A 21,309-nucleotide genomic window follows, 5' to 3' on the forward strand; every position below is an offset into this window, starting at 1 on the left:
GTAAAGTAGTATAAATTTTTCAAATAGCAGTAACTGAAAAACACGTTAATCAAACTCTGGTTATGCGAGGCCTGGCTGTCATAACTACTGCTAGTCAATGACAAAAAAGGGTTGTTTGGATAATTTCAGAACAGTGACCTAAAAATTTTTAAAGCTATGCTTGTTTAATTTTACAATAGACACTAGTAGATGCAAACTACCTCACAGAGTGGACCACTGAGCTGTTGTATTCCCTCAATTAGAAATGTAATAAAAAAAAATTTTTTAAAAATCAGAAATATTAATTGCACACACACATGCCACTGTTTTCAAGGATTTGTTATATACAAAACATTGCTCTCTAATATAAAGTATCAACAGTGCATTTACCATTTAAAATGTTTAATAGGCTATAAAGTGGACATCAGCAACCCATTATTATGTTGAGATTGCACTGTATAACCTAAAAGAAGTATTCATCTTAACAGTACTTATAAAAATAGATGCCTACATTAAAAATAAACTGCTCTAGGGGAAAAACACTAATTACACACCAAAACTAATGCAGTGTAAATCTTTGAAGACAGAGAAGATCGAAAAGAGGAGATTCCAAATTACCAAGCCTCTGATAGGGAATATCGGAACGGACATATGCATAAGTACCACCTTTGAGGTGAAAGGAATCATACAGCGAATAATTTGAGCAACTGAGATGAGCAGTGGTTGAATAAACTGATAACTGAGATTCTGGCAGAAAAAGTACATGGCGTTTGACACACTGTAAGTGGAAATGGACATCGTTGAACTGAAACCACGTAAAACAGACTTTTAAACTCTTAAGTATTGTCCAGGAAGTCTGAAAATAAAATGAATTTTATTTTCAGACTTCATTCGATTTGGGGTAGAACCGGGTTCGCCCCTAGGAAGTGTTTGGTAGGTTTGGATCTTTTTTCAGATAAGCTTAATATATAAAAATGCATAATAAAGATGGGGAAGAGCAGCACTTGTAAATTCCAAGAGGATTATATTTCAGTCATTGACTGCCATCCACCAAAACTCTGATGGATCTTTTGAGTTTAGTTTGTTCATTAATTTCCATTCAGATCACAGAGATTATCCAACAAACTTAACTCAGAAATGTAGAATATGTTGCAGCTGCTGCACCTTGGTTTCTTTGATAGTTAGTGCAGCAAAATCTGAACTTGCTAAGTATAACCTTAGTCTCAGAGATATAACTAGTTATCGTATCTGAGCCAGGGCCATGCAAATGAGGGGTGCACTGGAAGCCCCACACCAGGTTGCCCATCAAAGTCTCAACATAAATAAACAAGGGCCTCTTAACTGCTTTTGCATCTGGGCCCCCCAAGTACCTTTGCAAGGCCCTGGCTTGAGCATCTGTATTTTTTACCTAACAAATAAGATATAGGATGTGTAGTGTCAATGATGATGTTGAGATCTTCGTCAAGTCCACTGAAAAATCTGTAATAATGTTGCACACCACATTTATATCCAAAAAGTTTGATTTTGTCACTATTTAAAGTACCTCAACTTAGAGAGAGAGAGACATTGATTATAAAACGAACTACTGGTGCAGTTATTTCAATTAGTTGCCATGATAATAAAAATCCATAAAACTTCCATTTCTGAATCATACTTTTTTTTTTTTTTTTTTTAGTAGAAGCTATACTGTCACAGCAATGTGATTATTCCTTAGCCCTAATTGGCTATTGAAAGTGATCAGCTTTTCCCAAACTAATTACTATAACAATGCAAGGGCCCACTGTGTTATATTCTAGTTTAAGTAATGATCATCAGCATTTAAATGAAATAAATATCATAAAAACTACTAACATGTGAGGTTTGCTGATCCCTTAAGATGAATGAATGTCTGAATCCCTGACTAAACTTTCCATTATCTGAGAGCATAGGAAAACACCTACTTCCTGTGGAAGGCATTGAATTCTTCTGCGAGTTCTGAATATGGCTGCTAGTTCTATCCATATCCTTCTGCATCCCTGACTGGAATAAACACGTGAAAATATATTAGTAAATGAAACAACATGAATTAAACCTATATAATGATTAACCTAAAAACAGAGAAAACATTACTCACACTCTTAAGCTGCTGTACTTTCCGAGGATCTTTCACCGAGTTAACTGTAAGATATTTAGTATATAATTTTTATGTTTGACCTGCGTCTCACCTACAAATTATTTTGCATTCACTGCTAAACTTAAAGCCCTTCAAAGTGATCTATTGAAATAGTAATATCCATACCATCCAAATGCAATGGACACAAGCATTAATTAAAGCTTGTTTCCATACACAAGGTGATTTATTTGAACATGGATAAAAGTAAAACATTTTTAAATAGCAACTGAATATATGGTAATAGAGATAGGAAGTTGATGACAATTCATAACTTTCTGTGGATTGATGATCACAGATTTCTAATGTGGCAGTACTCCATGTGCTGGAAAATGTTCAGTTAGGGTGGCCAAAGCACTGTCTCATAAGAAAAAAGCTCGTACACCTTTGTAGCAAGTCATGGTACACTTTCAAGTACAAAACACCTAGTTTATCTGAGCCAGTATGCAATGCCAACAGAGACTAAAATTACTATTTTAGTTTATACAGTAGAGCGTCAGTTATCCAGAATAATTGATGTCAGACCTCTTCTGGATAGCCAAATTTTCCAGATAATCAAATGTAAGGTATGATTAAATTTATTTAATGCCGATTAAATAATTAAGATTAATTAAATAAAAAAATATATAAACCAATCTTGGAAAACAGAAACATCCATCCAGGCATTTTTATGACTTTTATACAAAACAGGAAAATTAGAAAGGTTTTTAAATGCTCTTGGTTTTTCCGACTTACCGATAACGAACATGGACAATCTATGCATTCCAGTAGCATCTGCGTACTAACAATTGTAACTCGCTCTTTTCTCATCTTAATGTGCATTACATTAAGATGAGAAATGTAATGTACATAATAAAAGAATCCCACATTTCTGCAAAAAAATTTGAAATTCCATTACCCAAGACAGCCCTGCTCTATCACCATAATTATGTTGTTGTTATTTGGTTTTTAGGAGCATTAGCAACTAAGGCCATATTGCTCCGGTGCGGTGGTCATTCCCTGACCTTTCCGCATCCTCCGTATTTGGTGGTGACGGGCTCGAACCCCGGTCTAATCAAGAAGCGTGTGCTACGCACTGCTGCTCCTTCCCACCTGGCTACGGAGGCGCCCCATAATTATGTAGGGTACTCACAGCTCCAGAGACAGTCCTCTTTGGAATTGGTAGTGCATTGGTTACTCAGTCCATAATGTGACATTCCCTATATTACTCCACTTTGTACTATATCTGTACAGTTGTTTCTGGAAATCCTAAACGTTGTCATCTCAGATTGATGCTTTCATCATGTTTCTTCAAACAAGAAAACCACTTTTTGCTTCATTTTACTTACCATATCCAAACAGATTGATACATAAAAATTCTTTTGTAACAGAGAATTCAACTGACACTTTTTAAAGTACTGTGACCTATAGCTGAGTGGACAAAGGCAATGAAGAGCAGCAGCAAAGAGTTTTATATCACTAGGCTAAAGTGAACACATCATCAAAAGCTTTTCTTTGAACTCATACAGTCTCTTAAATCAGATGAACGAGGTGTGGAAATAAAAAGAACACAAAGTTGAGGGAGGTCAAAAATGGTTTTATTTTTATTCAAAGTGATCACTCTCATTGATTGCACTTATTACACCATTCTAAAAGTTTCTGAAAACAGCCAGTGAAGACACCAAAGAGATAATGTTCAGTTTAGCAGTTATAGTTGTCCTCAATATTCTCAAATCTCTTGAGGGCAGCCTTTTGCCTTAGGAAAGAGGAAGAAGTTCACTGGTGCTAGATCAGGAGAGTAGGGTGGATGGCTGATGTTTTGTTAGCAATGGCTTCACAACAAGTGCAGAATGGGTGGAGACATTGTCATGCAACAAGAACCGGCTATCTTTCTCTCAAAAATTATGGCCACACCCAGGAAATGCTTTTCACTAGCCTTTGAAGAACCTGTATGTAGAACGCAGCATTGACTCTCTTCAGGTACAAATTCCTTATGATTCACACTGTTCGTCGAAAAACTTGATCAGCATTGTCTTGATGCCGGACTTTGTAAACTGTTTTGGGCCTTGGTGATGATTTTGAAGTCCACTGCATGCTCCATCTCTGGGTCGTACTGAAACAACCAACAATCATCTCTAGTGACAGCCAAGGATATTAGGGAAGTCTTTGCATGAAGACACTCATCAGCCATCATTGTGAGAGTCAAATGACCTCCTGCTACAATTTCCCAAACTTTTGCAACACTGTCCCCATTTTGAGAGGTTGACAAATGCCCAGTTCTTGGGTTATTGCAACCATCCTCATGTCCATCTTAGAATTGCTTATGCCATTCAAACACTCTGGTATGACAATGTTTCGTCACCATAAACAGTTTTTAACATTACATAGATTTCTGTTGCAGATTTTCCCAGTTTAAAGCAAAATTTGATATTTGTTTGTTGATTCCATTGCAAAAGTATGACAGAGAATGTTAATGCTATTAACAAAACTGGTTGTTAGTTGGAACCTGTTAGCATCCCTGGACCCAGGGAGGTCCCCATGACCTGGAGATGTGCAAATGTATTACCACTTCAAATCATGAGTATGGAAATGACTTCTGTTCCAGGGAAAATCTTTTCTGACCAATGGGACTAGATACAAAATATAATTTTTATATCAATATAGTCAGATTTCAGAAAATATTTTTATATTGCACATAAAAGACTGCTCTACAAATTGGAGGGTATGGCATTTTAAGAGCAAGTCACTGCAATGGATGGTTAAGTAGAGTCCCCTAGGGTTCTGTGCACTGGGCCAGGTTTTCTATATTTATTAATGCATATCAAGCTTAATGTCTAAGTTTGCAGATAATATGAGCAGCTGGCAACAAGATCTAGAAAAATTAGGCAGAGGGACTGAGAAATGACAAGTGAACTTTAACATTGACAAATGTAAAGTACTACAGATAGGTAGCAGTAATCCCATATTATCATACCAAATGTGTGGTATAACACATTCGGGGCAGTGGAGGATGAAAAAGACCAGGGATAATTATGTGGTCAGATATGAAGAGCTCTGAGCAGTGCAGAGTGGCTGCCAGGACTTTGTCAACGATATACAGGAATTCTGCCTGCAGGGGTAAGGAGATGATTACCCCAAGGCAGTTAAGCTACATCTTGAGTATTGCACACAAGTCTGGAAGCCTCATTTTGGATGCAGTAACAGGTGCATGTTACGATCTAGTTATTACATTACAGCACATAAGGACTCCTTAAAATATCAAGAGTGCATGTTATGTTATTTTGGTTTTTAGGAGCATTAGCAACTAAGGCCATATTGCCCCGGGATATGCGGTGGTCATTCACTGACCTTTCCGCATCCTCCGTACTTAGTGGCGACGGGCTCGAACCCTGGTCTAATCAAGAAGCGTGTGCTACGCACTGCTGCCCCTTCCCACCTGGCTATGGAGGCACCAACAGGTGCACAGAAGAGAACAAAAGGGTGCCCTTACCAGGAAGCAAATTGCAGCTGCAAGATCTGATTGAATGTTTTAAGGTTTTAAATGGATTGGGGTAAGGTGGTTGCAGGCAGTTGATTGTTGAAACAAATTTCCATTTGTCGTAGAAATGGGTAATTTGAATAAATTCAAGGAAAACTAGATAAACTTTTAGAGAGGTGATGCGGCAGGCTTTTTTTTTTTTTTTTTTTTTTTTTTTTATTAGCTGATGCTGCATAAGCTTGCTTTTCACTTTTAATACTATAGTCCCTATCACACTGCAGTTCTCACCTGAAATATGGAATGCATTTAAATTAGGCATTATGACCTCCTTTCTCAAACTTATACTTCGGCCTGTCTTCAAATGGCAAAAGGGAATTGAGCCATAAATAACTTTAACCCCAGGTTTATCTGTCTACAGGTAATCACTTGACAAATTTGGAAGTAGTCTGCAGCTTCTGCTTATAGTAAGTAAAACCTCCAAAAGACTAAAATATACATCTGTTTAAGTGGATATATTTTCAAAATATCTTTTGAAGTTAAGAACTGGTATGAATTGAGAAATTTTTTGTCAGCTACTCTTATTAACACTGCAGAATTTATATAATTCTCATTTAAAATAGTTTCCATGGAGAAATTTATTGAATGTGAAAACAGGATTGCTAAGTTTTGTTTTTGCTACCATTAGTATTCATATGGTTTGACGTAAGCAAACTATGTCATGCTGACTGAATACTGCTAAAGAGAGAGTATCCATATCTTGGGATATCATTTGCTGTTTAATACTTGTAATCAGTACAAAATAAAGGTAAATTCTCTTTTTGTGTTATTGCTTTCTGTAACTAAGTGCATCTCCTTTTGCTAATTACACTACATGAGCTGATGACCAGCTAAGAGTGGTAGACAGAAAACATACAGCTTATCAACACATTTATTTTACACCTGGTCTGCCATTACAATCACAATACCCATGAACCACCACATTAATGTAATTTCAGTTAAGGTTGTCTGTAAGCATGTGTTGCATATTTTGAATATAAAAAATTGTTATTCCCATTACTGAAAATGAGGGCTTAAAAAAAAAAAAAAAAAAACTTGAAAGTTTGAACAAGGACTAAGAGTGATGTGTATTGCACATGCTCTTTGTTTATCAGAATCAACTGTGAGTCTATAAAACAAACAAACAAGGCATCAAAATTTCACTTACAGAAAAAAAAAAAAAAAAAAAAAAAAAAAAGGAGCAACAGCCAAAGTTAATGTCTGGTCATTCAGAAAAGATTTTAACATTTTATCATATAAATTCTTCCTTTTTATTTGAATTTCAGTGATGCTTTAAAAAACATTCAGAATAATGTTCATCAAGGATTAACAAAAAAAAAAAATGATTACCCAATAAATGCTATCATTTTTTTTTTTAAAGCTAGGTTTATCCTTTGGAGCTGTTGGGCAAATTTTATCACAATGACACTTCAGTCATATCAAACACAAAAAAGTGCAATTGCTTCTGTGGGTGAAATCACCTCTGACTGGAATGTCAGGCTCACGTACTGTTGCTTAAAAAATTTCCCCAATGGGATACTCAACATTGAGGAACAATAGTTAAAAGCTAGGTTTCCTCTTTTATCATTGCTAAAAAATTTGATATATTAATTGTAGTCACCTTGCTGACAAACAAATAGTGAAAAGTGAGGAAGAACCAGCTCCAATCAATATTAAAGTTACTGCTATGAAATTTTTTTAAACAATGGTCCTCTTCAGCAAAATAAAAGTTAAAAATGAGGTATCCTCTTATGCCATTGGTAAACATTTTACACGACTTTGCAACATTTTCAGGAGAACCAACTGCTTGAATTTGTGCAATAAGCTCCGAGATGCCAGATTTATGAAGTTTTACTGTCATTTACTGGTATACAGGTAGTTCTCGACTTTACGAGTTAATCCGTTCCTACACGAGCTTGTAAAGAGAGAACTCATAAAGTGGGAATTTATATCCCATAGATCTAACACATTAAAAATGGATCTCAACAATGAAATTTGACCATAGTAATGCTAAATAAAGGTCAACAAAACAGAGCTATGCTTAAACAATGATTTATTTGTCCAAAGAAATGAAAACATAGCCTTTAAAATCAAACAAATTATAATAATAAAGAAATTATTTATATCATACAAATGTTAAAGAATGTTTAGTCTTCATCATCATCAACTAAATGCACACTCGTTGATGGTTCTTCATTCATTGTCGATTTGAAAGAAAGCATTAAACAGCATGTAGTCAACATCCCCAATGAGATGCTATGCAAAACTGTGTTGCATGCACTCCTCCATTTTCATAATGTCATATCAAGTGAAGGAAAGCACATAGAACAATATCTGTAGATTTCTAAGTTGGCTCGGCACTTGATTTGTTGATAGCACAAGGAGTCGTTTTCTTCTTCGGAAATGCTTCAAGTCGTGTGTTTTCAAGACAGTCTAATATTTTCTTTATAAAATTTCACGATGGTGTGCAAAAGCATTTTTTAAATCTGTAGCAGCTTTTCTAGTGCACTCGAAATTTGAATCTTGTGACTTGAAAATCTTAGTTGCTTTTTCTGTGCTGAAAAGCTTTGTCAATCCCCTTGAAAGTGAAGGAACAAACAGGAGTTACAGCTGTTAAATCTTCTTCCTCGGCATCTTAAGTTTTGCCATTTCAAGGAGGTTTTCATTTGTAAGCTCTCCATTATGTGCTTGAAGCAGATCAGTGACATGAGTTGTAGATGCAATTGGTCAGCAATATTAACGACCACTTATGTTTCATTTTGTACCATCTCTTCTGGTTCTTAAAATCCTTCAACAAAATTATCAATAAACTGAGAACAGTTTATTCCAAACACCCTTCATGTTCTTCTCTGTAATTTTGTCCAAGGCTCGTTCAGAGGCAGACTGGGTCAAAAATTCTTACAGGGGAAAATTTGTAGCAGCCTCATACTAGTTTTTGCGGCCAAAATCACCGGACTCCATTGGATTCCAACCCACCGGGGCTCTCCTGGTAAGTCTTATGGCCAGTTTGACTCTGGGCTCGTTTTATTATTTTGATTGCACCTAAAATGTGGAATTCTTTCCAAAATTCTTTAAGAGTTGGACCTCCCTCCTTATCTCTGTCTGAACAAACAAACACATGCACGCACAGTGGTATTGTATAGCTACATGCGTGGTGTAAAATGCCATATTTATGAATGTTTAGCAGCATTTATGCAACTAATGTTTATATTTTCGATTTTGTCAATACGTGAAAAAAAGAACTCGTAAAGTGGGAACTGACTGCCTGTACTAAATGATTAAATTTTTGTTTAATTTTCATAAAAATCTGCCACAGTCCATAGAACACTATTATGCTGTTTTAAATAACCAATCACTCACGATTTATAAATAATCATTCCCAGCTCAACGTGACCTACTGAGAATAGCAATATATGATTGTTTTTGAAACCAAGTAATAAATTATTATTGACTCATCACTACACAAGATGGCATCTTATATTTAGTTTTCTTGTGTTATTACAGTTCTGTCTTGTGCCTACGTAATGTCTTGAAATATTTCAATCAAATAATATACAGTATCATGTCCATTACAGTTCGAGTGCATCATCTTTTGTGAAAATGGCATGCTGCATAGACAAAATTAAATAAATATAAAATCCAGAATAGATATGACATAAGTTCAGTTAGCTAAATTACCTGATAAATTATCTTGCAAAATCAAACTCTCTCAAATAGATGGCTATTATTACAGTATTTTTGTAATTTAGAAAATATTATTATATATTATAGTTTTAAGTATTTGAAAGTAACGATGGATCACTGGTGATGACAAGCCCAACTTATAACACCATAAATTAATTTAGCCTAGATCTTTGAATAATCAGCAGTCCAAACTGTTGCAATCTTGTTTTTCAAACTATAAAGCTGTAACATGAAATTACTATACATACAGTGCTGGACAAATTAATAGCAACTTCTACTGTTTTAAGTATTTTTAGCATTTACTGGTAAAAATACATATATAAAACTTTTTTGTTGCCAAACATTAATCTTCCCAAAATGTGATGTGTGATGATACTGACATTCATGGGTAAAATTATTTTTAGCACGTGATATGTATTTAATAATATAATAGCAACTAATGACAACTTTTTTTTAAAGCATAGATTAACATACATTTGATATTTAGCTGGATATCCTCAGATTGTATTACAGCTTTGCAACATCTAGGTATGGAATACACAAGATTTCTTAATGTTTCTGCTGGTATTTCAGGATGCCATACCCTAAACTCAAGTCTTCAAAGCAAGGGATTTTTCTCATGAACTTTCTTCTTTAATAGCATCCATAGATTTTCTGTGGGGTTTAAATCAGGTGAATTACTTACCAGGCCAGGATAAAGGTTTAACATTTTTTTAAGCACAAAAAGTATCTTTAATACTCTCTGCTCTGTGATATGGAACTGAGTCATCCTGAAAATCTCCATTGTAGAACAGTATTCTTGCTGAGGATAACATTCAAGAAGAAAGAACATCTTTATACACAATGGCATTTGCAGTGCTGTAAAAAAAATGCAATCTTACAACACCATTTGCTGCAAAACATCTCCAGGCCATTACACCAGTTAGGAACTTGACTGGCTTTGTTGTACAAGAAACATGCAGAGATATGCCAGTTTTGTGAGACACTCTACTTTTTGTTTTGTCACAGAACAAAACTTTCTGCCAGCCTTCTTCAGACCAATGTTGGTGCAATCTGGCCCATGCAACATGTGCTTTCCTTTGCCCTGTTGTCTTCTTGACAGGGTTATATGATTTTATACCCATTTCAAACAACCTTTTCATAGTTCTACCTGTAGTTTTTATGCCAGTTGCTTTCTTCCATTGTCTGGCAAGACTTTCAGAGGAAGCAAACTTGTCTTTAATACACAAATGATATAGGTAATTATTGGCTCTTGCTGTTGATATGCATTTTCTTCTACCTTTTCCAACTCTGACACTGCAAGCTTCTCCACAGTCATCCATCTGTTGATTTATGTATACCAAGAATTGGACAATTTCAGTGTTTGTTCTTCCACATTACTTCATAACCTTAAAGACAGCTGTACATACTTACATTTTGATTAACTGTGTAGATCTCTCGGATCCAGAATAAGTCTCCATAAAGAATATAAAAAACAAAACAAAACTCTAAACAAAACATAATGCAGCCATTTGAAGGCTAAGTAAAACTGACCACAATGTTCAATTTACAGACATGATTTACGTTTAACTAATGTTCTTAGAATACTTTTGTAACCAGATGAAAAAATTTGTAAAATGTTAAAGAGCACAAAAAACATGATCAGAAAATTGATAGGATATGAGTGTATATTTAAAAAGAAACTTACCAACTCCATCAGATGAAGGAACAGTTAGCGAGCTATCTTCTATCATCTGTTGTGATATTGGAAATATATATATATATATATATATATATATATATATATATATAAAAAAAAAAAAAAAAAAAAAACCACTTTAGTATAGAATGCTGTTACAGTGCTATTACAATGTGATTTGTAAGTAATCTAAACAAATACAGTGAAACTTCCCTTTAACGGACAGCCATGGGGAACGAAAATGTATCCGTTAGAGAGAAGTGTCCGCTAACAAGAAGTCTGAGGGAGAAAAAAAAAAGAAAGAAAGAAAAATCGTAAAACGTTTAATGTAAAATTAAATTAAATTATATACAGATTTTGCACAATATTTTGGTAAATAATATACATACAATTGTGCTATGCATATTATGACTTTATCTTATGAAAAATACGTACAGTAATCACTTATTTTCTTCTGCACCTTCTTCTGGCTGATAATTTTGTTTTCAACATTTGTTTGGAGTGAAGAAACCATCGAAAGTCCTTCAGTAAGATACTTCAGCGGCGAAAAACATTTTTAAACGATTGATTTGAATTAGCGCTTCTTCTATTTTCATCGGTGGTTTGTCGTTAATATGTTCTTCGACATAATGACCTCCTTCCATTTCTTCATCCTCATGAGGAACTTGAAAAATATCGATGATAATGTCATTGATATCTATAGCACCATCTTCTGTAGTGAGGTTCGAGTCTATATATCTTTGTAGCCAGGGTCACTTGTAGCTGAAGTATCGTACATTATCAATAGATGAAGTTCTTGTTCTTCTTGGTGCTCCACATTGCTGTTCACAACTTCAATTTTTGCGTTTGAGAAACCAGACTTTACAAAACAGTTCACGACAGTTTGTTTTCTAATTGCGTTTACTGAAGAGGAAATCCACTGAATCGCATCTAGGATGCTGATTTTCTTTGCAAGGTCACTCGCACATGTTACATCGTTCATGTTTGCAATGAGATGTCTTAAAATACGTTTTCTGTAGTGAAGTTTAGAATTTTTTATTATCCCTTGATCCAAGGGCTGACACTCTGCAGATGTGTTTGGTGGCAGAAAAACGATTTGAATGTTGGACAATTCAATGTGCGGATGACATGCAGCGTTATCCATGAAAAGAATAATTTTTCTGTTTTGATGAATCATGTTTTGGTTAAAGTGACTTATCCATTCGCTCATGATATCTCGTGTTATCTACGCTTTCTTATTAGACTTCCAATCAACATTCAACTTTATGCCCTTGAAACAACGAGGATTTTGTGGTTTTCCTATAACAAGAAGATGTTCAAAGTCTCCCAGCATATTTGTACAGAATAGTACAGTCAAGTGTTCTTTAGAAATTTTTCCGCCCTGGCACTTTTCGTTTTTTAGATTCATTGTTTTTTCAGGAAGAACTTTAAAAAACAACCCTGTTTCTTCACAGTTGTAAATATCCTTAGCTTCAAAATCACGACATAAATCTTCCAATTTGATGGTCCACTCTGTAACAACCCCAGTATCAACAGATCCACCTTCACCACTTACGGTTTTCCAAGAAATTTTATGCCGAGTTTTGAACTTGTCTAGCCATCCCACAGAAGCTTTGAACTCATTTACTCCCATAGATTTCGCAACCTCCAAAGCCTCTTCCCTAATAATAAGCCCATTAATGGGAATTTTTTTAGCACGTTCGTGACAAAACCACTCATACGTAACATTGTCAATTTGAAGTCCAACAGTTTTCGGAAATGGTTTTTGAACCTGATCATTTCCGTGTTGCCAAAATTGTTTGAGCAGTTCATTTTTTTTCTTTAGGATGTCGCTTACCTGCATATTCTCGATTTTGAATTTTGCAGCGAGATTGCAAACACTATTTTTTTGCCGATCATATGCATTAATGAATTCGACTTTATCTTTTAAAGTTAAATGTTTACGAGAAAACATTGTGCACTTCCCACGACACTGAACAAAACTGAAAACACGAAAGGCCGACCATATTCCCCCCCCCCTGCACACACCGAATTCATCAGAAGTTTTACACGTGCCTTAAAATTCTTGAAAAAGGGTTTAGAACCGCGACGTAAACCTTGATAAAATTCAGAGAATCGGAAATAGAAAATAAACACACGATTGAGGCAATACGTGGAAGAAAAGTTCCTAGAAAAAGGGCCGTAAGCTCGCCCGCTGTCCGTTATGGGGAGATCAAATTAAGTGCTCATCTAAACGAAACAGTGCAGATTGCCTGTCCGCGTCCGTTACAGAGAATGTCCGCTAGACAGAAGCTGAAAACACATTAAAACCAATGGAGGTGAGTTGGGGAATTTGAAAATGTCTGTTGTAGAGAGATGTCCATTAACGAGAGGTGTCCGTTAGAAGTTTCACTGTACACTTGAATGCCTTTAGTCCAACAAATTTGAATTATGTTCTGTGCTGTGTTAGATAAACTATTCTTTACCATAGTTGAATGAGGTTTTTAGTTACATTGTTTTAGGTGAATTAGAATTGTGACATAAGCATTGGGAGATCAAAATTGAGAGTAGGTGTGTGTTATAGGCTTAATGATTCTGATGTGTATAATAAGAAACTGTACAGGGAAATAGTGGGCCAGTAAATCAGAGTCTTATAATGGGGAATTTAATTTCCCAGATATTGACTGGAATTTGTGGGTTGGTCATTCACACGCTAGCAAGGCTTTTGTGGATTTATTGGATGATTGTTTTCTACATCAGCATGTTCGGGAGGCAACTAGAGAGAGTAACACTTGATCTGGTTATCAGTAGTGATTCTTCATGCATTAAGAATCTGCAGATAAAGGAACCACTAGGTGGCAGTGATCACAGTGTGCTGAAGTGAGATTTACTCAAGAGGTAACTACCATCAGGGGGTTTTTGCTTTCGTAAAGGTGACTACAGTGGTCTGAGACAGTATTTAAATTCTATACGGTGGGTCAAACTGATGATGTTACCAACAGCAAATTCAAAATGGGAAGCATTCAAAGAATTTATATTGGAAGATACTAGGTTTTACATACCAACTAAGAAATATTGTTCAAGGTTTAGGCCTAAATGGATGTCAGATGAACTAATGAGACATATGGCAGAGAAGAAAAATGCATGGGATACATATAAATTAACATGTGACACAGAAGCCTATGATAGATATAAGCTGATCTGTAACCAAGTTACAAATGAGGTTAGGCAGGCGAAGGCAGATTATGAGAAATCTTTGGCAAAGGATGCAAAGAAAAACAGTAAAGAGTTCTTTACTTATGTAAACTCTAGAAGGAAAGGGATGAATCAGATTGGTCCACTGGATATTGATGGTTCAACTGTTGATGATCCTGCTCAAGTGGCTAACAAACTAATGATTATTTTGCATCTACATTCACCCATGAGGGGTTATTCAGGGAGGGGAATGCCAGAGGTGAGTTAAACTCTGGCAGTGAGCTAGATGATTTTGTAATAACTGACAGGAAAGTGGAGGAGAAATTGTTGAAGAGATAAACATAAAAAAGGCACCCAGGGTGGGTGGGATCTATCCAATTATATTAAAGGAGACAGCAAAGGAAGTAAGAAAATGCTTAGTCATAATTATGAGAGCTTCTTTGGACTCGGGGAGGTACCCATGGACTGGAGATGTGCAAATGTGACCCCAATTCACAAAGGAGGATCGATGGGCGACACAAGTAATTATAGATCTGTTAGTTTAACTTCTGTTCCAAGAAAATTAATGGAGGCACTGGTTAAAGAAGCACTTCAGGATCATCTAGACAAGACTTCAGTTATAGCTCGGACACAGCCTGACCGTTTCCTTATACAAAAGGGATAATCACTTCTTTACCACTACTAGCAAAAGTACTGTATATCATTGACAAAGCCCCATGACCTGCTCTGAAAACCTCTGTGCACAGCTCAGAAAACTTCACACCTGACTGCACAATTGCCCCCAGGTCTTTTTCATTCTCTGCTGTCCTGAGTGCAGTACCACACAGTTGGTATGTTTCTCTGAGTTGAATTTGTCAATGTTAACTTCATTTGCCACTTCTCAGCCCATCTGCCCAATTTTTCTAGATCCTGTTGCAGTAGCATACTGCAACAGGATTAACAACCCTGGCAACATTTGTATCATCTGCAAACTTGAACATTAAGCCTGATATGCCTTCATCAATACCACTGATAAATAACAAAACAATGGGCCCAAACCCTGGAGGACCCCAATAACAACATTTCCACTGACTACAATTCTCTTCCACTCAACCACCCTTTTATCCACTGTAGTAACTTGTCCTTAATGCCATACTGCTCCAATTTGTACATTGTCTTCCATGTACAATGGTATCAAAAGCTTTCCTGATATCAAAATAATTTTTTGCATCCAGTTCCTTTGTGACCACAGCATAGTATCCAATAAAACTGGTCAGACAAGACTTCCCCTTAACAAACCCATGCTGTCCGAACTATAACGGAAGTGTTGTCTAGATGATCCTGCAGTGCTTCTTTAACCAGTGCCTCCATTAATTTCCCCAGAACAGAAGTTAAACTAACAAGTCTGTAATTACTTGTGTCACCCTTTGAAACTCCTTTGGGAATTGGAGTCACATTTACACTCTTCCAGTCCGTGGGGACCACTCCTGTGTATAAGGATGCTGTCATAATTATGGCTAAAGGTTTGCTTACTTCCTTTTCCACCTCCTTTAGTATAACTGGATAGATCCCTTCCACCCCAGTTGCCTTTCTTATGTTTAACTTCAACAATTTATCCTCCACTTTTCTCTCAGTTAATACAAAATCATTTAGCTCCCTGTTAGAACTTCTGTCTTCCACTTCTCTACAGAATTCTTCATGTCTATATGTAAAATACTCATTTAGTTTGCCAGCTACCTGAGGAATATGAGGGTTGTCTTTGCTGTTTTTCTTTGAATCCTTTGCAAAAGATATCTTGTAATCTGCCATCGCTTGCCTAACCTCCATTGTGACTTGATTACAGACTAGCTTATATCTACCGCAGGCTTCCGTGTTACAGGCCTGACTCTCGTTAGTTCATCTGACATCCATTTAGGCCTAAACCTCGAATAGTATTTAGTTGGTACGAAAAGCCTATTAGCTTCCAAGATTAATTCCTTGTTGTTGGTAACACCATCAGAATTTAAAAACTATCTGAGACCACCTTTATGAAAGCAAAAAATCTTCCCTTTACCCCTGATGGTAGTTATATCTTGAAGTAAATCCCACATCAGTACACTGTGATCACTGCCACCTAGTGGTTCCTTCATCTGCAAATTATTAATGCATGAATAATCACTGCTGATAATCAGATCAAGAGTATTACTCCCTCTGGTCACCTCTTGAACATGCTGCTGTAGAAAATAGACTCAACATTGCACTGACTTAGATTTTGTGTTTCTTAACTAACAGCACAACCCTTCTTTATTCTCCTGTCTATCCTTTCTGTATACATTGTACTCCCCAAATTCCAATTCTGCACTGCTTATAAATGTCACACCACATCTCTGATATCCCAACAATATCCACCTTTGATGTCTTGGCCAGCACTTCAAATACATTCACTTTACTTCTAGCATTGGTGTACATGCAAGTATGCATGCCCTTGTTCTTTGACAAACATACTGCTGTAATACCCACCAATTTTAAGGGAGAAGGGATTAAAGTCAAAAACTGTTTCTAATAAAAAAAGATTTCATATATTTTAAGGAATATGTTACATAGAGTACTAAATTTTGAATAATGGATCTATTAACCTTATTTTATTTACAAAAATGTTTATCTGATAATAAAACACTTATTTTGTCATTTTTTGCCTTTTATAATTGTCCACCGGTGTCTCCCATATGAGATTGTAACAGTAATTTTCCAACATATTTAGACTCCATTTTCATTAATATCTTGGTGAAATCTTTCAACCTGTTCATTAGAGACCACTTCCAAGTTTTCAGGAAAAAAGTCTAAATGAGAATGTAGGAAATGAAGCTTTAATGATAAGTCTTGGTTTTTGGCCATTAATCTATGATATTTGAAAACTGAGGGTGACAAGGACTTTTTTAAGCACACATCTGAATTTTTGAACATATTTCCTATGAGAATCTGTTGAAATTATTTCAGGGAGGAAATTGATATCGACGAGTGTAATCAGTACATTCACAACTAGAGCAAGCACCAACTCATTGCCAAAATTGCCAACCCATGCAGCCATACTGAGAATTTTTGTCACACTAAACCAGTTCAGGTGTATTATGTCTGCTAATGGTTAAACAAGTTTCTAGCCTCTCATAGAAGGAATGCTGGAAATTTGTGAAAACTCGCTTATTTTTTAACAGTTCCCCCCATAAGTCAATACATTTTCTGGCACAATCCACTAGCTTTCATAACCTGCTCAAATAAAATGCAGAAGATTTTGGCTCAAGCCAATTGTTGAATGCATCCATCACAGCACTTTCTCTGTTGAATTTCTGTCCTTTCAATTCTTTTTGAGATTTGGAAATAAGAAAAAATGTCCAATGGAACCAAATCAGGTGAGTAGGGCATAGAACCCAAGCCACAGTGTTGCGCGAGTCATAAACTGAGTGCACTGGTGCATTGTCTTGAGCTCTTACCAGGAAAAGTTTCAGTTCTGCAAATTGTAGTATCTGAAGACTAGGCACCTGCAATGAGATCTGATTGAGGTCTTTAAGGCTTTAAATGGATTGAGTAAGCTCAATGCTGATGGAATCCTTACTCAGATTGCACACGAGGAGGCATAAATTCAAATTGAGGGAGAAGGGTTACAGGATAGATTGTGTGGGAATTTGCCTTCAGCCAGCAGAGTTGACTGTCTGTTAGAACAAATTTCCATCTAGTGTTTTCTTAAATAAATTCAAGGAAGAACTAGACAAAATATTGGGCGAGGGGAGGGTTTATTTATTTATTTTATTTTTTTTGGCCAATGATGTTTAAGCATGATTTCTTGCATTTTTTGCCATAAATTAGAAAGAAAAACAAACCCTTTTAAATCTGTATTGGTAGCTCATTTTGCAAAATTTGAAAACAAAGAAAATGTTCTTTTTTGCCAGTGAAACTTAAAGCTTAAAATTTTGAAAATTGTTGTGTTTTAGTTTTCTGATATTTTAGTAGCTCATGTATACAATGTACCTCTGTTTTACGATATTAATCCGTTCCAGAGACACCATCGAATAGTGAAAATATCCCAATAACACATTGTTTTTGGTAATTCATTCCAAGACCACAAAAGTAGAAAATTTTTTCTTCTTACTGCACTCTTTAGGGGCTGTACTATCAATTTACACAGCATTGTACATACACGAATTCAATACAGAAAATCACTTCAACTAAAGGATGCAAAAACAAAACAGGCCAACACATTTACAAACACTGCTACTGGCTGAGAGGAAGGACCATGTCGTCTGGTTGGAGACAATCGTAAGTCCATTTTAAAGTTAAATAAGTAGGTGCCGGTTAACATGATCATTGGTTAGTAGAATCAGCCGCTTTATAGAATCAAAATTTAAAATACCAGTTCAAATCATTAAAATGCACTACACTTTCATCGTTATCACACATTCGGTTATAAGAATCAATTTTTAATGACTGTGCTATTTTTCTATAGCACATTTCTGGAGGTCACTACCATAAAACAATTTGCAGTTTCCCGTTTATTGGGCTTTTCTGTTAGTCCAACCTGTTATAAACAGGTAGTAAACTCGATATTATTGCATTTGTGATAATACCAATAGCTGGAATTCTATGGGTTTTTACGTTATTATGGTGAAATTTGATCCCCCCTTCCATGAAATCTTCAATCATATAAAAAACATAAATAAATTTTCAGAATCTTCCCTTCATTCCTATTTTGTAAACTTGTTACTCTGTACTTGTGCATTCGTGTTAGTTGCAATTTGTGAATGCCGTGTTCTTTGCTATTGATTGCTCTTCTTTTTTACGACCCAAAAAAAAAAAAAAAAAAAAGGAAAACGTCAGTGAACAAAAATATCAATTAGTTTGTATGTAAACATTTCAGTATTAATTAAGCTATGTACATAAGTGTAAATTTATTTTTATTTTGCTAACCTGTGGAAAATATTCTTCTGATTTTCACATATCATTTAATTTTGTTAATTGGTAATAAAGTGTAAATTTATGCTTTATATCTTTATTTTTATAGCCTGTGGATGATAATCCTCCTATTTTTGCTTATTAGAATCACTGCTGAACAGAATTAAAATTCAATTCACAAACGTGATCACAATGACTGGCGCTTACTACATATCGTATAGCGAATGGTATTTTATTACTGAGAGTCCAGTGTAAAGTGACTTGATCGTACAGTAAACCAATTGTAAAGCAGGGGTCCAATGTATATAACGTTTTAAACTTGTGGCCACTGTGGATTAGTTTTGTTTGTCAAGCCTTATTGACAAACAGTAAATTTGTATGTTCCAAAAAACTTTGTATACACCATAATATATTTACTAAAGGTTATTCATTAATCGGTAATGTTGTCATGTCTGATTTATTGAAATCAAGTTTAAAGTCCATTAGAGATGGTAAGCTGAACTTAACATTTCATGCCTGTTTGTGGGAACCCCGTTACAGTCATTTTAAAACAGTTACAGTGAATTAAAATTTTCAATCTTAGTTTTTAAGTGGCACAGCTGTTTCCAAAGACTCTCTTACTGAAACTGTTCTATGTAAATAGCTGTTGCTCTCGTCTTCTAGTGTTACTAATAATTTGCCTTTCAGTAGAAGTAAACAACAGAGAAAAATTTAAGTTGTTGCAAGTGGTGACGAATGTGATTGGTAGGTCAGAGAGTTACCCAACAAGAACACATCTACTGGTTATCATTAGTTTTATGTATCATTCCTTCAACTAAAGGATGCAATCACATTCTCATCCAAGTGAAAATGGATCTCGTGTCCCTCAAGGATCTTTCATAGTTACTTACTGGTCTTACTAACCTTCAGTCAAAGGGCAAATGTCAGTTGCCCTTATGCAACCAACAGCTTCTTGTATCCAGCCATCTTGCTGTTCAGATTTTTCTACCCTCAACCTGCTGTTGGTTGAGGAGTTTGCCTTCTATTTCTGTCTTCACTTCACAGATTTTGACTTCTGACTTCACAGATTTCGTTAAACCATGCAATCATTCTTCTGACACCACACAGCTTCATCAGACTTCTTCACTGCTGCTTGTAATACCTGTAATCCTGAAATGCTGTTGTTGCATTGCTTTCATCCTAGTAGAACTTCAAATCAAAGCATGCTCTGGTAAGGTGAGAGGAGGCTTTGTGCCCCTTCCTTTTTCCATTTCATCTATGTCAGAATATCTACTGAATTCTTGTGTTACAAATACTTACTACCTGTGCAGCATCAGGATAGTGTCTTAACATCTATGGTTATTTAGTGTTATCACGTGAAATACAAAATATAATATGGATATTTTTCATTCGAACAACCCAAATACTGCATTAAATACTTTTCTTCCTACCTGATAAAGTTTTTCCCTATACTGATCAGCAGAGAACTTTGAACATTCATTAACAGAAGAAATAACTTTGACATTCTGGAATGGTGGTTCTACTTGCTGAAATCTAATATCAAAATATAATTAAGAGAGTTACAATGCTTCCAGAAACTAAGCATTTCAAAAATTTAAATAATGGCAATCTGATATATAATATAAAGGTTACCGATAAACATAAGGGTGCTTCAGGCCTTCATCTGCACTGATACGGAGACTAGGATTAAGTGCCAACAACTTAGATAAAAGATCTAATTCCTCTTTAGATGAATTCAGGAGGATATCAGGAAGAAGACATTTTGGTCTAAGTAAGTGGGAACAGAAATATTAGACATTTTAATTCAATATTTCACAGAGACAGAGAAATCTAAACACAAATACAAAAGGTGATTCAAAAATTAATCAAATTTATTTATATTTAACTCAGCAGTGGCCATTTTATTTTTAATTCTGCTACAAAAATACCAATATTTCATCTTTTCTTTGAATTGCAATACTTATTGTATGTAACTTTCTTAAATTAGTTAAAGAGAGAGCTACGAGACTCAATAAGTTGTTATATATCAATTTTATAGAAGAATAAGAGAAATTTACCTCGATATTATTTGTAGAACACTTCGATTCAACACTCCAAAATTTAAACGAATATAAAAAACTACATCAGATCAATTCTCACACCCAAAGAAACATTAATGATCCAATGCACCTGGAATCAATGGCCAAGGCACCCCCCACAACCCAACACCAAAATACATTAAATCACTGATAAGAAACTGTGAGTGAATGA

The 21,309-nt window shown here is 35.5% G+C and overlaps 2 protein-coding genes across 4 annotated transcripts in view; one reads left to right on the forward strand and one right to left on the reverse strand.

Moving 5' to 3' along the window:
• The window catches only part of Elp3 (elongator complex protein 3), a 184,985-nt gene that overhangs the window by 162,503 nt on the left and 1,173 nt on the right, over window positions 1–21,309 (forward strand). Inside the window, exon 17 of one of the 2 annotated variants that reach the window (XR_016547427.1) lies at window positions 19,169–19,260. The exons of the other annotated variant lie outside the window; for it this stretch is intronic. The gene's annotated coding sequence lies outside the window, so the exon portion shown is untranslated. Of the gene's footprint in view, window positions 1–19,168; window positions 19,261–21,309 lie in introns of those variants that run through there. 2 annotated transcript variants of the gene reach the window in all.
• Window positions 1–21,309, reverse strand: part of LOC150081039 (extracellular signal-regulated kinase 2-like) — a 102,267-nt gene that overhangs the window by 8,784 nt on the left and 72,174 nt on the right. Inside the window, exons 8-12 of one of the 2 annotated variants that reach the window (XM_090381924.1) lie at window positions 20,692–20,826; window positions 20,490–20,592; window positions 10,993–11,038; window positions 2,093–2,136; window positions 1,831–1,998 (exon numbers count right to left, since the gene is read on the reverse strand). In XM_090381924.1, coding sequence (XP_090238050.1) covers window positions 1,831–1,998; window positions 2,093–2,136; window positions 10,993–11,038; window positions 20,490–20,592; window positions 20,692–20,826 — 496 coding nt within the window. The remainder of the gene's footprint in view (window positions 1–1,830; window positions 1,999–2,092; window positions 2,137–10,992; window positions 11,039–20,489; window positions 20,593–20,691; window positions 20,827–21,309) is intronic. The other variant, XM_090381925.1, reaches the window with a different exon arrangement.

The sequence above is a fragment of the Mastigoproctus giganteus genome, chromosome 9 (assembly GCF_048544385.1).
Source record: "Mastigoproctus giganteus isolate SK-2022 chromosome 9, ASM4854438v1, whole genome shotgun sequence".
In the NCBI taxonomy this organism is placed as follows: domain Eukaryota; kingdom Metazoa; phylum Arthropoda; class Arachnida; order Uropygi; family Thelyphonidae; genus Mastigoproctus; species Mastigoproctus giganteus.